The sequence below is a fragment of the Penicillium expansum genome, assembly GCF_000769745.1.
Source record: "Penicillium expansum strain MD-8 chromosome Unknown contig353, whole genome shotgun sequence".
NCBI lineage: Eukaryota > Fungi > Ascomycota > Eurotiomycetes > Eurotiales > Aspergillaceae > Penicillium > Penicillium expansum.
Genome location: NW_015971214.1, coordinates 179,076 through 192,455, shown reverse-complemented (window position 1 = coordinate 192,455; position 13,380 = coordinate 179,076). Strand labels below are relative to the sequence as shown.

Here is a 13,380-nt window from a genome sequence, read left to right as displayed (position 1 = left end):
ACTTGACATTGTGGATATATTGGACGAGTATGTGTTGCTTTACATCAGTCAGTCCCGCTAGATAACTCATACTCCCAACGGAGCTGTTTGTTGACTACATACTTTTTGACGTCACCAGGGCATGTTTAAACAATGATGTATTTAAATAACTTACCGCTTTCTTTACCGCCTACTAAGGGCATGCATATGCACTCCTCAGAGATCAGGCCTTGGTTTAAACCACACTGTAGATAAGGAGTGGTTCTCGAGTATCCTTGAGAGTTCCACGTCTTTAATTCTTGTTGACACTTTGCAAAAATATTATTACGCATGAATCGTATACTTGGACTTATAGATCGCCAAGAAGTGGCGACTGTTCTGCTGGCAAAAGAGCCGAACGTCTAGATTAAATGCCAAGACGACTTCGGGACCTCCGCCCAAAGCTCCGCAAAAGCCGCAACGTCTTCCACGAACACTTCTGATTTCACAGCTCATCATTCTCAATGGGTTCCGCTGCTTCAAAGCCCGCTAAGTCAGCGGCTGGCGCTGCCTCACGGCGCCAATACCCCAAACAGTCTGCTCCTCCACCGAGGGGCCCGCGCAAAGCTCCGAAAGAAACCAAAGCAGCGTCTGCACCTACGCCTACTCCCGCATCCAAGCCCAAGGCTAGTCCCTCGCCTCCTCGCGCACCCGCACCTGCACCTCCTTCTCAAGGCCCAACATACCACTCAAAGGAGCAAGCATCCAGCGTGAAGTCTGATGGTACGTACATTCGCCAGTGATTCTGTCAAGTCTCTCTCCCATGCAACAAATGCAAGATCCGCAAGGAAGTACTTACTAACAACTCTCTAGCTATCGACATGGACGGTCGGGATCCCGACTTCGCCGCCTCCCTCCGGTCAATAGGTCCCGTCAACCCATCACCTACATTCTCAAATTCAAGCACCTTCAACCGCTCAAAACAAACTGTCTTCCCACATGCTTCCAACCCGGCACTCCTAGTTGTCACTGCTCGACAACGCCTCACAGAGGCTGCGGAAAGAGAATCCGAGCACTTCGGCCATGCAGGTCACCCGGGGAGATCGTTCCTGGATGCCCTGACTATCCAACAGGTGTTGACGATGCGGGACAAGCAGGGTATGCGTCGTGGAGATATTGAACGATTCCTCGGGTTGAAGAAGGGGGTGTTGGAGCGGTTAGGAAAGGATGAGATTGTGTCGCGTATTACATGATCTTCGTCTTCCACCCAGGTGAGCTCTGTTGTTTAGCGGCTTTCCCCCCAAAATAGCATTAGGTGTCGTTGGTGCATTTTGGATTATTGGTTGGCGTCATTCTTCCTGATTTTATGTGCTATCTGTATAGTAACCTGGTTCAGTCATCCCTACTCATGATAATATCAAATTCTTTAGTTAGAGTGGCTATAAATGTCTTCTTTGGCCTTTCCAACTTCTTGCCCAGAGGGCGGATGTTATAGATTATATGATGGACGTCGGGAACTTTGAAAAAGAAGTTTCAAACAATTTGAGATTCTGGGAATGCAGCCTGTCAAGTTCCTCCTTGACGGCGTGTCCGTTGTGTGGCATAGGGTAGAGTCCTGCAACCCTGGTATTTTAAGGAGTTCAGATTGCAGGCCAGCATTCATGCTCTGGTGAACCCCGATGTACCATGTATATACAGCGTAGATGAAATTATATAATTGACAGAACAGGCAATCTTTCTGAGTTGGAACCTTAAGTTGATATCCCAGGTTTATCATAAGAACGTGGGGCCCAGGGGTGATCTTTCGGCACCGACTACCAATCACACAGCACAGAGACAGGATGACAGTGCCCAGGTGGAGGGGTTGCGATCTAAATCACGCCCTATGCTATGACTGATAACGAAATTGATGAACCACCACATACTTATAAGTTATACATGTCTTCCTTTCTCTTATACACACTCTGAAAGCGATTGAACATATTCAGCTCTCGGTCCCCTCTCTTTGAAAGTCACAACTATAATGTATCTCCGCGCTGTCTACGCCGAGGGACAACTCCCTGTTCTCCACCAATTCATCCGCGACAACCCACTGGGAATCATAACAACGGCGATCAAGTCCCCGATATACTCATTTATCCAATCCAGCCACATCCCCTTCGTCCTCGATGTACCTCCATCAACCGGGGACGATGACATAGTCCCGACCGGCATTCTGCGCGGTCACATTGCCAAGCAGAACCCACAAGCGAAAGCGCTGATGGAAGCCCTTGCTGAGCAAAATGCAGCGGGGAATAACAAACTCGAGCTCACGGACGAAGTGCTGATTCTCTTTAATGGCCCCTACCACCACTACGTGACGCCCAAATTCTACACAGAAACCAAGCCGGCCTCCGGCAAGGTCGTCCCGACGTGGAACTACTCCGCCGTGCAGGCGTACGGCAAGATCAGTGTGTACTGTAATTCTAAGGCCGAGGAAACGGGTGCGTTTTTGCAGAAACAGATTCAAGATTTATCGCGGCAGTCGGAGGAGGGCATTATGGGGTATACTGGGGGTGATAAGAAGACCGCGTGGAATGTCTCCGAGGCGCCGGTCAATCATGTGGAGCTTCTGAAGAAGAATATCATTGGCATTGAGATTCGGGTTGAGCGGTTGCAGGGGAAGTTTAAGATGAGTCAGGATAAGGGCGAGGGGGATCGGGAGGGGATTGTGAAGGGGTTTGAGGAGTTGGGGTCGGAGGTTGGGAGGGGTATTGCTGATTGTGTCAGGGAGCGTGCTGCCTTGAAGGATCAGCGGAAGGTATTGTGATTGAGTTATTGGAGAAGATCTGTGTATAATCTGGTTACCGTTGCACATGCACTTGATGTGACGTGATCATAAGGGATGAGCAACATGCATACAATATAGATAATATAGAACCTTTACGGAAATGTGTTCAGTTCAAGGGTCGAAGCTTTCAAGATTTACTTTGTACTTTGTAGATGAGCACGGTTCTGGTGCTATACTTTGGATGTTGTATGTTGGAGGTCGGCCTCGGGATATGTTTCACTTTTAACTTTTTAATGTGTCTACCTAATCCTCGTCTTACCCGTGGACTTGGGGTTTGGGGCCAGGTGTTCACACTTAGATTAATACGATGTACTCCATACGGGGTTCTCGGATCCTGCAAGACAAATGAGAAGATCGCACATGTCAAGATCAACATACGGAATACTTCATACGAGTTGCCATATTAAAGATACAGGTCTGATGTACAGGTCTCCTATGTTGGATATGTCGTAAGTCTCCTGTAAGGTGTACCGCCAAGCATATTTAGGCAAAGGCCTGTGCACTTAAGCTCTAACCACATCCCTGGATTATCCCAAATAGTACATGTCTATTGTAAAGCATGAATAGTTACATATTGTATTCCATAGATGTACAACATATAACATATACCGAGAATGTGTTTTTTACCCGGCATTCTCCACAATCAGATCTCAGAGACACGGGATCTCTAAGATCCAGGGATTATCATGTATAATTATAGAAAGGGGCTATGAATGGAAGTGGGGAGGAAAACGGGAAACCGGCGCAAATCTTCCCTTTTTCCCCGGATTTTATGCACCGGCATCCTGGCGAAATTTCCCCTTTTCGAAGAGACCCTTGGAACCTTGGAACCTTCGGAGATCGGAACAAAAGTCTAAGAACAACAGTTTGATGTAATTGGACTAATTTTGGGAATCTAATTTATTGTATTGTATTGTATTCTTAGTGTGCGGTTTCACCGAAGTAGCGATTTATTTTGGAATAGTGTAATGCAGGGTCCACATAGTGTGGCACAAACTTGGTCCAACTTGGACATAATTAGCTGGACGGAGTACATATACTCCGTATAGGAGTACCTATGTCTCTCATTAGGCCCACTTGGGCAATTTGGGACAATATGAGAGGTGGAGATGATGACACAATAATAGACGAAAAGTGATTCTAACGTAATAAAAAAATAATAAAAACAGGAAAAGAAGAGAAACTAAGCATTTGGAGTAAATTGGAGCCTCAGGTTAGTAGAGTCGCGTGCACAATTTCCTATCGCCTAATTGGCCTCGTTCTGTTTATTCCGTGATATCTAAGAATAACCTGGACCCTTTCCCATCTTCCCTTTCCTTCCGAGGTCTCCTCTTCCCTTCTTTCTTTGTTGCCTGGGCTCTCGTTTACCATTTCAACATTCCTCGATCCTCCTTTGCCAACTGCGTGATTCCACTCTCCAAATGGAATGATTTCAACATGTCCATCTTCGCTCTTTTACCACCTTTGCCGCCCTTCCTTTTCTCGGCACTCGTCGTGAGTGGCCTCGCCTCAAAGGCCTTACATATTGCCCTACACTTTCAGTCTTTACCGTTCCTCTACTTCGTCCTCTATTCGCCCACCCTTATTCTACGAGATGTGTTGGTTATCATATTCGTGCGAGTCTTGTTACGCTTCCAGGTGCCAGAGAGTCGTTGGCAATGGCTCTCAACTGGGTTGGGAGGGGCACTATCGTATGTTTATCCCGAATACGAGATTCCGCAAATGGAGGACAAGGGGGATTTTTGCGCAACATAATCTAACACTACGATTAGCCTAATCACATGGGGTGCTTCCTCCATTCAGTTCGGATTCTTTATGCAGACCGGTGCCGAGGTCGCCTGGGCAGCTGGTGGTAGCTTCCTGAGTGATCCGGCGGCCATGAAAATCCTCCTCAGCGGTATCTCGACTGTATCCGCCGCGGCCACCGTCCTCGGACTAATGGCGTGGTTGCTTCATTCGCATCTGTACAACATCACCGGTCTCGGCTTGCAGGCAATCCGAGACTTGTGCGTGGGGGGATACAAAGCGCGTTATACATTGATTTCCGCCCCCAGCAAATCGTGCATGGCCTCGATAGACATCCGGTCGTTCCGTCGCATCATTCCCGCAGTCGCCATCTGTGTGTCACTCCTTTTCTTGGAACTAACTAGACCCGCTGTACCGTACGATCATCTATCCGGAGCTCTGCCGCTGACACTGCTCGATGCTTTCCAAAAAAAATCGGCCACGGTGGAGGGATGTCGCGAGCCCGCCAGGCCATTCCCTTTATTCACCGAGGATAATGGGGTCTCCCGTCCTCAGTTCCAACCGGACTCGACCCTTGTGGAACAATGGTCACGAGCTACATGGCTCCCCGAAAACCCACCCCGAGGATTCAGCCGCTGGGATCTCAACCCGAGCGATCGCGCAAAGAAGGACAATCATTATTCTTTTGTTTGCCCTGGTGACGAGGGCGCATTCTACCACCCGAAGAACGACCCGCTCATGGTCACGAATTTGGGCGGTGAAATTTATGAACCCTTACAAAAGGCTTTCAAAGAGCACTCCGTTGAGGTCAACCATGTGGTGCTATTAACGCTCGAAAGTGGCCGCAAGGAACTTTTCCCCACACAACAGGGCACTCCCTTGTTCGAGGGTCTTCTCGCCTCTCATAAGAAGCAGGACATCAACGAGGCAATCGATCGTCTGGTCAACATGACCCCGGTCGCACAACAGTTGACTGGCGAGTACGCAACCGATAGCAAGGGTAACAAGGTCGACTTGAGCCACTCTTCGTGGCAAACCCCGCCACGAGAAGGTATGGGTGGTCTTAATGTCCGTGGTGCCGTGACAGGTAGCTCCTTGACATTCAAGAGTGTTTTGGGAAGTCACTGTGGTGTGAACCCTTTACCGGTGGATCTACTGGAGGAGTCTTTGCTCGAAATTTACCAGCCGTGCTTGCCACAGATTTTCGATCTGTTCAATCAAGGCAAGTCGCAATCGGGAAAGCACCTCCAGAACTCTTCTGAGAGTGAATCCGCGGCTCTCAAGAACCCTTGGAAGTCTGTATTCATGCAGTCAATTACCGATGACTATGACCGCCAGGACATTCTGAACAAAAACATGGGATTTACGCACAAGGTCGTTAAGAGTACTATGCAAGCTCCCCACGCAAAGCATAAAGCTCAGGGCGAAGAGATCAACTACTTCGGATTTGCGGAGACTGAGCTCCGACCTTACGTGATGGATCTCTTCGAGGAGGCTGCAAATAACAAGACCCGCATGTTCCTTTCACATGTCACCAGCACAACCCACCACCCCTGGAGTACTCCAGAAGATTTCGAGAAAGAACCATACATGAGCGATCAAGGAAACATCAACCACGATCTGATGAACAACTACCTGAATGCCGCCCGGTTCGTCGATATCTGGCTCGGGGACATCATGAACATGCTCGAACAGACCGGCATTGCCAACGAGACTCTAGTCGTTGTCGTCGGAGACCATGGCCAAGCCTTCGGTGAAGATAACAAGGACATGACCGGCACATATGAGAATGGCCACATTAGCAACTTCCGCGTACCCTTGGTTTTCCACCACCCGCACATGCCTCGAGTGGACATCACCGCCAACGCAACCGCCCTCTCCATCGTCCCCACCGTCCTGGATCTTCTCGTCCAGTCCAACTCCCTGGACGAGCGCGACTCCGAGATTGCCTCTTCCCTCCTCCCAGAGTACCAAGGCCAGTCTCTCATACGTCCTTTCCTCTCTTCTATGGAGGAACCACCCCACCGCCGTGACGGTGACAGTGACGGTAACGGTGATCACGGCCACCACCATCCCCCACCAGATGAGCAACCAGAGCACGAAGGAGTAGACTTCCAGCTCGAAGTCCGGTCCCACCCAGACAGCCCTCCCAAGCGCATCGTTTGGAACATGGGACTGATCAACGCCGGTGGCTCGATGCTCTCCGTCATGGCAGCCGATGTTCCCTACCGTCTCATCCTTCCCCTAAAGGATGGCTTCGAATACACATTCACCCACCTAGGCAAAGACCCCGGTGAAAACCACCCCATCAAGGCCTGGACTCTTGCAGCCCTCATCAAAGAGGTTAAGCCTAAATTTGGCAAGGAGTCCGCTCATTGGCTCAAGGATGCTGAGCTAGTTGGCAAGTGGTGGGTGAGTGAACAAAAACGCATTTGGGGTTACCGTGAAGCCTAGTCATGTGCTGGCTCCGCGGAACTCGCCAAAATAAAACGGACGTTGGTGGTTGTTCTGTTTACTTCGCATTGCATTGCATTTCTCCCCTTTTCATTTGGCTCTATGGCCTATTTACATCTCATGATATCTACTACCCTTGCCTTGGGATCGGCGTTAACACGGAGTTCTTTTTTATCACCTATTCATGCGTGAATGCTTGAGTTCCCTCATTTCTTTGAAAATATTTTCCCCCCTGTGCCTGGACGGGCCTTTTTCTTTCATACTTCGCATGTGCATCTGTATGACATTGGATGGCACTCTGTTTTTCCCTTTATCTCTCTGTCCCTTGATGTTACTCGGACCTGGATTTCGGCAACTGTACTTGTATGGAAATGGGAAGAGAACAAAACATCGTACATAGCACCGAAGGATCCTTCGGTATTTTGGGGTGACTCTTGTTGATGCGCAATATCGTGCATTGGGTGGTTGAGGATTGGCCGGGTATTTTACCTCATATGTATAATCTAATCCATTCGACTTCATTCAGTCTCCATGGGACAGTGCTGTAAGGTTGACCTGATGTTCTAGTTTACTTTCCTTACTTGATTAGGATCATCGCGATCTACCTTGTATGGATGCAGATCCTTATCCTTAACCTAGGCTTAACTTACATGTATGTCGGGCTCGGCAGGACCCGCTTGACCCACTGAGTTTCTCTGGGTACAATGTTCGCATGGCATCGTATGGACGAGACTTGGTTGTATCTGGCTCTGGGGCATGATCCTGGAACGCTCAAGATTAAGCTTTGTTTTCGATTTAGTGTTCCAAGGAAGGTAGGTTATCATAGGATTTGCACGTTCCTAAAGTTCAAATGTTGTTAATCTAACTGCGTACCATGCGTTTTAGTACCCATGTAAACCGTTAAGCTGTTGTCTCCATCCTCTACTAACTCGTGAACAGCCTCGCTATTTCCTTTTCAACTACATACTTTTATAGATGGTCAGCTGTGTTCACCACCATACCTGAATGGCAAAGAACACGCTATATAGTCCTGTGGTAACCTGTTATACTAAGAAAGATTTTGAAAGATAGCCGTATATAGCAAGAATTCAAAGGCCAAAGAAGAGGGGAAAGAGAAATGCAGTGACTGCAACACAATGCTACACAGATCACTTTATAATACTACATAGTTAGGCAGAAAATACCTACATAAGTACATGGACATGTCAATGTTCATAGTCAAGACAAAAAGAATAGGGTCCGGCGGTAATTGAAACCCCCCCAAAATGATGAGATTTTCCTGTCTTAGCCAACCACTTTTTCACCGACAACATTGACTCATGCATATCCCACGAACACCTCCTGTAGGTTGGGGAATCACCGAGCCAGTCGGGGCGGGCCCGAAAAGTGCACGACAGGGGGAAGAAGAACCGGCTAGACCAGATTCTGATAAACACCGAGAAAAATGAATGCACAGACCACATATTTATAGCTCTACTTCCTCTTTTTTGCTCGGTTCCTACCGGTAATTCATAGTGTGGGGGTTTCGTCAGTAAGACCCCTGGGTCCGGGTACAAATAAGCCATAATCGGAAACGCGAAGCTTACACACCAGTACGGTAGAGCCAAGGCTTGAGGGAATTTTTCTATATGTTGTAGAAAAGAAATTCGATATCAGATATCACGAGAGCAAAAGAAAAAAAGTGGAAACCTCGGAATCTCCCCATTGAGTAAGGAGCTTGTTGGGAATGGAAGATTCTGATGGTCACAAGGTGTGTGTTGTCCTTGGCTTATTTATAATGATTATTAGTGCAGGGTTATAGTCAGATAAGCTATATGGCCTTAGTCCTATCTAAGCAGCGACATGAAGTCTGGACTCTTCGGATTTCAATGTTTAAGTCCTAATTTTAGTTCTTGTACTTCCCCCGCATGGAGAACCGAGAATCCGGAGTACCCAGATTTAGCTATTGGGCTTGAACCTTGGGACAACACAACAGTGTATCACCTATCGTTATATCTTAATATGAGATCTGAGACTTTAAATCTAAGGTTCTAGATTTTTTAAATTTTTAACAAAAATCTTCGGACGTTGGTACAGGAATTGACCAATGAACTCCTCTTAGCCTGGTCCGTCACCTTGGAGCCGGGGCGATCGGACAGGAACGAATATCACAGGCCATATGTACTAATTTGATTGGTAGGGTTTAGTCATTGATCTGCAAAGAGCCACCTGACCCCGGATAGAAGAACTATGAGGCTTGGAGGATTTCTAGAAGACCCAGCTGGAGGCTCGACAGTTTGTGTACGATATACGTGTAATTCTCTCAAAGGGATGGGAGGTCATCTGGATGGATTCTTTTGAAAACAATAAAAACAATAAAAACAATAAAGAAAAAGAAAAAAATAATGTTGAGAGTCAAAAATTAGAGTGGCGTTGGAGTTCCCCGGGTTCCTCCCCAGACGGCTTTCCCAAACGAGAAATCCGGTCATCCCTTAGCTTCGGAACGGCGTCGATGAAACTATCGTGGATTTTATCATGTCTGGTGACTGGCACATCTCTTAGATGAGCTATCACTGAATTTAGCGTTTTAGCCCATCGATATTATTGATGGAAAATAGGCATGAGGCAAATCTGAACAAGAATTCTAACCAGTAAACACAAGAATATCAAGTTTCTTTACTTAGCAGATCAATTGACATAGTATCCAAGTATTATACTATATAGATGATGATTATATGTGTTCATCCTTTTTGTAGGGTTGCGTAAGCCTCGCCATAGCCGTTTAGCCTGCATTCCAGGAGGTCTGGACGCAACCCGTTCTGCAGTACCCTTGGTCCAAGCCTGGATTTCCTTTTCAGGCAGTCCTCTAGTTTCTTCCTGCTCACGAGACACCTCCTGGGCGCTTTGGTCTTGGTTCGGCCTGACTTTTCCGGTCAAAAACATATGTATTTAAAGAGAATGGTTGCTCCGGTCCATGGTTCCTCAGCTGGAACATTCACATTATTCTTTATCTGTATGCAAAATAATCAGTCCAATAATCGTTGAAGCCTCTTTTAATATCCTCACTATCGTCACTACCCTCGACTATACCTAGTATATCACATCGCAATGTCGGTCTCCATCGAAACCACTACAGTCCCCACTGCTCCAATGACCGCCCAGCCCGTCTTGATCGGTCAGAAGTCCAGAATGCCTGAGTTCAGTCTCGCCGGAAAGGTGGTGCTGGTCTCAGGTGCTGCCCGGGGTCTAGGATTAGTCCAGGCAGAGGCACTCCTAGAAGCCGGAGCAAAGGTATACGCACTCGACCGTCTGGAAGAGCCGGTAAGTTTCTACATCCCTCAGACCTGGTTCATATAATTTCCAGGCCCCCATCCGCCTCTATGTCAGCACGAAAATAACAATCACCCAATTACCAGGCCCCCGAGTTCGAGCATATCCAACAGCGTGCAAAAGATCTTGGCACCGTGTTGCACTACCGTCGTATTGACGTGCGTGACACAGAACTTCTCAACAGTGTCATCGAAACCATCGCCAATGAAGAGGGCCGTATGGATGGCCTCATTGCCGCAGCGGGTATTCAGCAGGAGACCCCAGCGCTCGAATACTCAGCCAAGGACAGCAACACCATGTTCGAGGTCAACGTCACGGGAGTGTTCATGACCTCCCAGGCTGTGGCTAAGCAAATGATTCGCTTCGGAAATGGAGGTAGCATCGCTATGATCGCCTCTATGAGCGGTACCATTGCCAATCGCGTACGTTCCCACTCCCCTCTTTTCGTCTTACCCTTTACAATTTCCACCCCATTTGGCATCAAGTTGTCGGTATAGGCCTAGTGTCTCCCTGCCCAGACTTTCTTTATTTTTTTTTATGGAATATTTCCCCGCTTTGTGTCACATTCTGTTCTTCTGGTTGGCCTACATCGATCTAACATATTTCCCTATAGGGTCTTATTTGCCCCGCATATAACGCTAGCAAGGCTGCTGTCCTCCAGCTCGCCCGCAACCTCGCCGCTGAATGGGGCACCTATAACATCCGCGTCAACACTATCTCCCCTGGCTACATTGTCACCGCTATGGTTGAGAAGCTGTTCCTCGAGTTCCCTGAACGTCGTGACCAGTGGCCCAAAGAGAACATGCTTGGCCGTCTCTCCCAACCGGAAGAGTACCGCGGCGCTGCTGTCTTCTTGCTCAGCGATGCTAGTAGCTTCATGACTGGAAGCGACCTGCGTATGGATGGTGGCCACGCCGCGTGGTAGATTGATTATGGCTTTGATTCGATTTTGCCTTTTCAATCACTGCGCGTGACGACCTTTTGGTCTCTCATTGCATGGCGTTCTGCGTCTTTTTCTTTTGGGTTATTGGGCGAGAGTAGCGCAGCATGGCCTTTGGTTTTAGGAATTTGATTTTGATTGTTGTCTTCTCGTGGATAACCATAATTAGCTTTGCAGACTTTAGATGCTAGGATGACGTTAGACTACAGATCGGTCGAATAATAATTGTTGTCGTTGTTTCAACTGTTTCATCTCCATTCTAGAGTTTAGTTGCATTTAAATCTTGACCAACTTTGAGATAGATCGACATTGGCATCTCATTGTTGTACAAGGAAATATATTCAGTCATGCGTAGCCTGGTATATATTTTAGGCTTGAGAGTTGTCTCTCAAACGGCACCAAGAACCCGAATCTCAACATTTCCCCCTCACCGACAAAATAACCGCGTACATCCATCCAGTCGGAATATACCACATAGCCAAACCACCAGGGCACCTGACCTCCCAACAAGGTTGATCAACAAACTTAATGTTCACTCCAAAGAACATCTTGAAAAGGGATGTCGTTACTGAATGTAGTAGCCCGCAGATCACAAAGTATCGCGTGATAGGTTCGTGGCCGTTGTAATCGTCATCTGCGTGATCCAAAATAATCCAGATGTCATTCTGAGGTCTTTTCAGCCGCCAAGAACCATGGTAATCAACCCGGGACTGACACCGAATCTGGGGAAGATGCGGAGAACCGGGACCAATCAGAGTTGGTCGGAGCCGACCATGACCGTTCAAGGTCAATGGGTATGTTCGCTTACTGGTGGGATTCCTTAATTACCTGTCGGGCACTCAACCATCTTGGACTTATCCTTGTGTACTTGCGGCAGTCACCTGAACTAGCACGTGTTGGTCTTCTGGTAGCGTAAATAGAATACGGATGGGTGACTTGATGTCTCTGGTTTTGTCTAATGACGACAGCTAAGCCGATATAGGTAAGTAGTCCCAGATACGATTGCTTGAATAAGTACTCGAAGAACGGAGTGAATAGGTTTATATTGAATAGTATGTAAAATTACGCCGTTGAGTACGTATCAAGACTATACACCATAGGCCAAGACGGGACCGAGAAGATGAGCACACTTTGTGACCTACAGTATTTACCATCTTGGCTTAGCATGCTAGCGTTGTTCTTCGGATTTTCTTTGCTGAAATACAAGATATCTCATTTGTTGATTGGTACGACATGTGTAGTCCTGTTGCCACCTACAGTACTTTGTGCTACAGAAAAAATGATCTGATGGAGCCAACTGTACTTTTTAGTATTACAGAACTTCGAAGGTCGCTAGTAAATCTCAGAGAATATAATCTCTTTAGCATGAGATGTTTAATCTCGATTGGGATTTCATTTAGTCTACTTCCATCCAGCCTCACTCAGTCATCCTCCTCAGTAGAGACCTCGTCGTTGCCAGTCAGATCAATTTAACTCGGAATCCCCACTCGTGCTGAGAGAGGGTTCCATGCTCGAATCAAAACTTTCGTAGCTTCTCGTTCCCTAAGCAGGGCTTCTCTTCTCTTGGCTCGACCGCGTAGCTCCTTGTTTTCTTTCCATAAGGCACAAATCAGCGTTTCGTGGTCCATGACGAGCTTCCGTGATTCCTGCGAATGTCTGCGAGTATCAAGAAGCTAAACTCGATCTCGACTCAACTCCCGCCCCTTTTCCTTCTCGCCCTGATCATTGTCGTTGGCTGGTTCGGGTGTTGTGGAGACCTTCTTATCCAGTCTCTTAGTCGATGCCGCTTTGACTGGGGTTGGGTCAGGGTTTTCTGACTCCTGCTCGAGCTCTCGTGCCGTTTCTGGTCGATCAGTCCCCCCCCATCCTCAATGTGAGATTGTACTAAGCCGCCTGCCGAGCGATATGCATTTTCAGTTGGACTTTCTCCTTAGCTCAAGTTTCCTTCCACTTGAATCCTGCTAGGCCTCACTTGAAGCTCACTTGTTTCTTTTAAATTGCTCAAAAGTAAGTCACATGAGATATCTCATATCCGACTGTATTGGGGTCAACTTACCCTAGGAGAGTCCTTTATAGGATGCAATGCTCGTGCCATTGATGTTAGTTTTCTTCTTCCTTCTCTGTGGTCAAAACAAGGAACCAT

At 47.5% G+C, this 13,380-nt stretch overlaps 4 protein-coding genes across 4 annotated transcripts; all 4 read left to right on the top strand.

The window, feature by feature from the left end:
* Positions 1-482: 482 nt before the first annotated feature.
* On the top strand, positions 483-1,211 carry PEX2_099720 (uncharacterized protein; the record flags this gene model as incomplete). Its single annotated transcript, XM_016747242.1, has 2 exons — positions 483-741; positions 832-1,211. 2 exons carry the CDS (start codon positions 483-485, stop codon positions 1,209-1,211), a joined length of 639 nt encoding a protein of 212 aa, XP_016601940.1.
* A 770-nt stretch (positions 1,212-1,981) lies between these two features.
* On the top strand, positions 1,982-2,767 carry PEX2_099710 (FMN-binding negative transcriptional regulator; the record flags this gene model as incomplete). Its single annotated transcript, XM_016747241.1, has 1 exon — positions 1,982-2,767. The coding sequence occupies one exon, from the start codon at positions 1,982-1,984 to the stop codon at positions 2,765-2,767; it is 786 nt and encodes a 261-aa protein (XP_016601939.1).
* A 1,458-nt stretch (positions 2,768-4,225) lies between these two features.
* PEX2_099700 (Alkaline phosphatase-like, alpha/beta/alpha) lies at positions 4,226-6,988 on the top strand (the record flags this gene model as incomplete). The annotated part of the gene is made up of 2 exons (XM_016747240.1): positions 4,226-4,479; positions 4,561-6,988. 2 exons carry the CDS (start codon positions 4,226-4,228, stop codon positions 6,986-6,988), a joined length of 2,682 nt encoding a protein of 893 aa, XP_016601938.1.
* A 3,087-nt stretch (positions 6,989-10,075) lies between these two features.
* Positions 10,076-11,222, top strand: PEX2_099690 (putative short chain dehydrogenase; the record flags this gene model as incomplete). Its single annotated transcript, XM_016747239.1, has 3 exons — positions 10,076-10,288; positions 10,384-10,719; positions 10,911-11,222. 3 exons carry the CDS (start codon positions 10,076-10,078, stop codon positions 11,220-11,222), a joined length of 861 nt encoding a protein of 286 aa, XP_016601937.1.
* Positions 11,223-13,380: the final 2,158 nt, after the last annotated feature.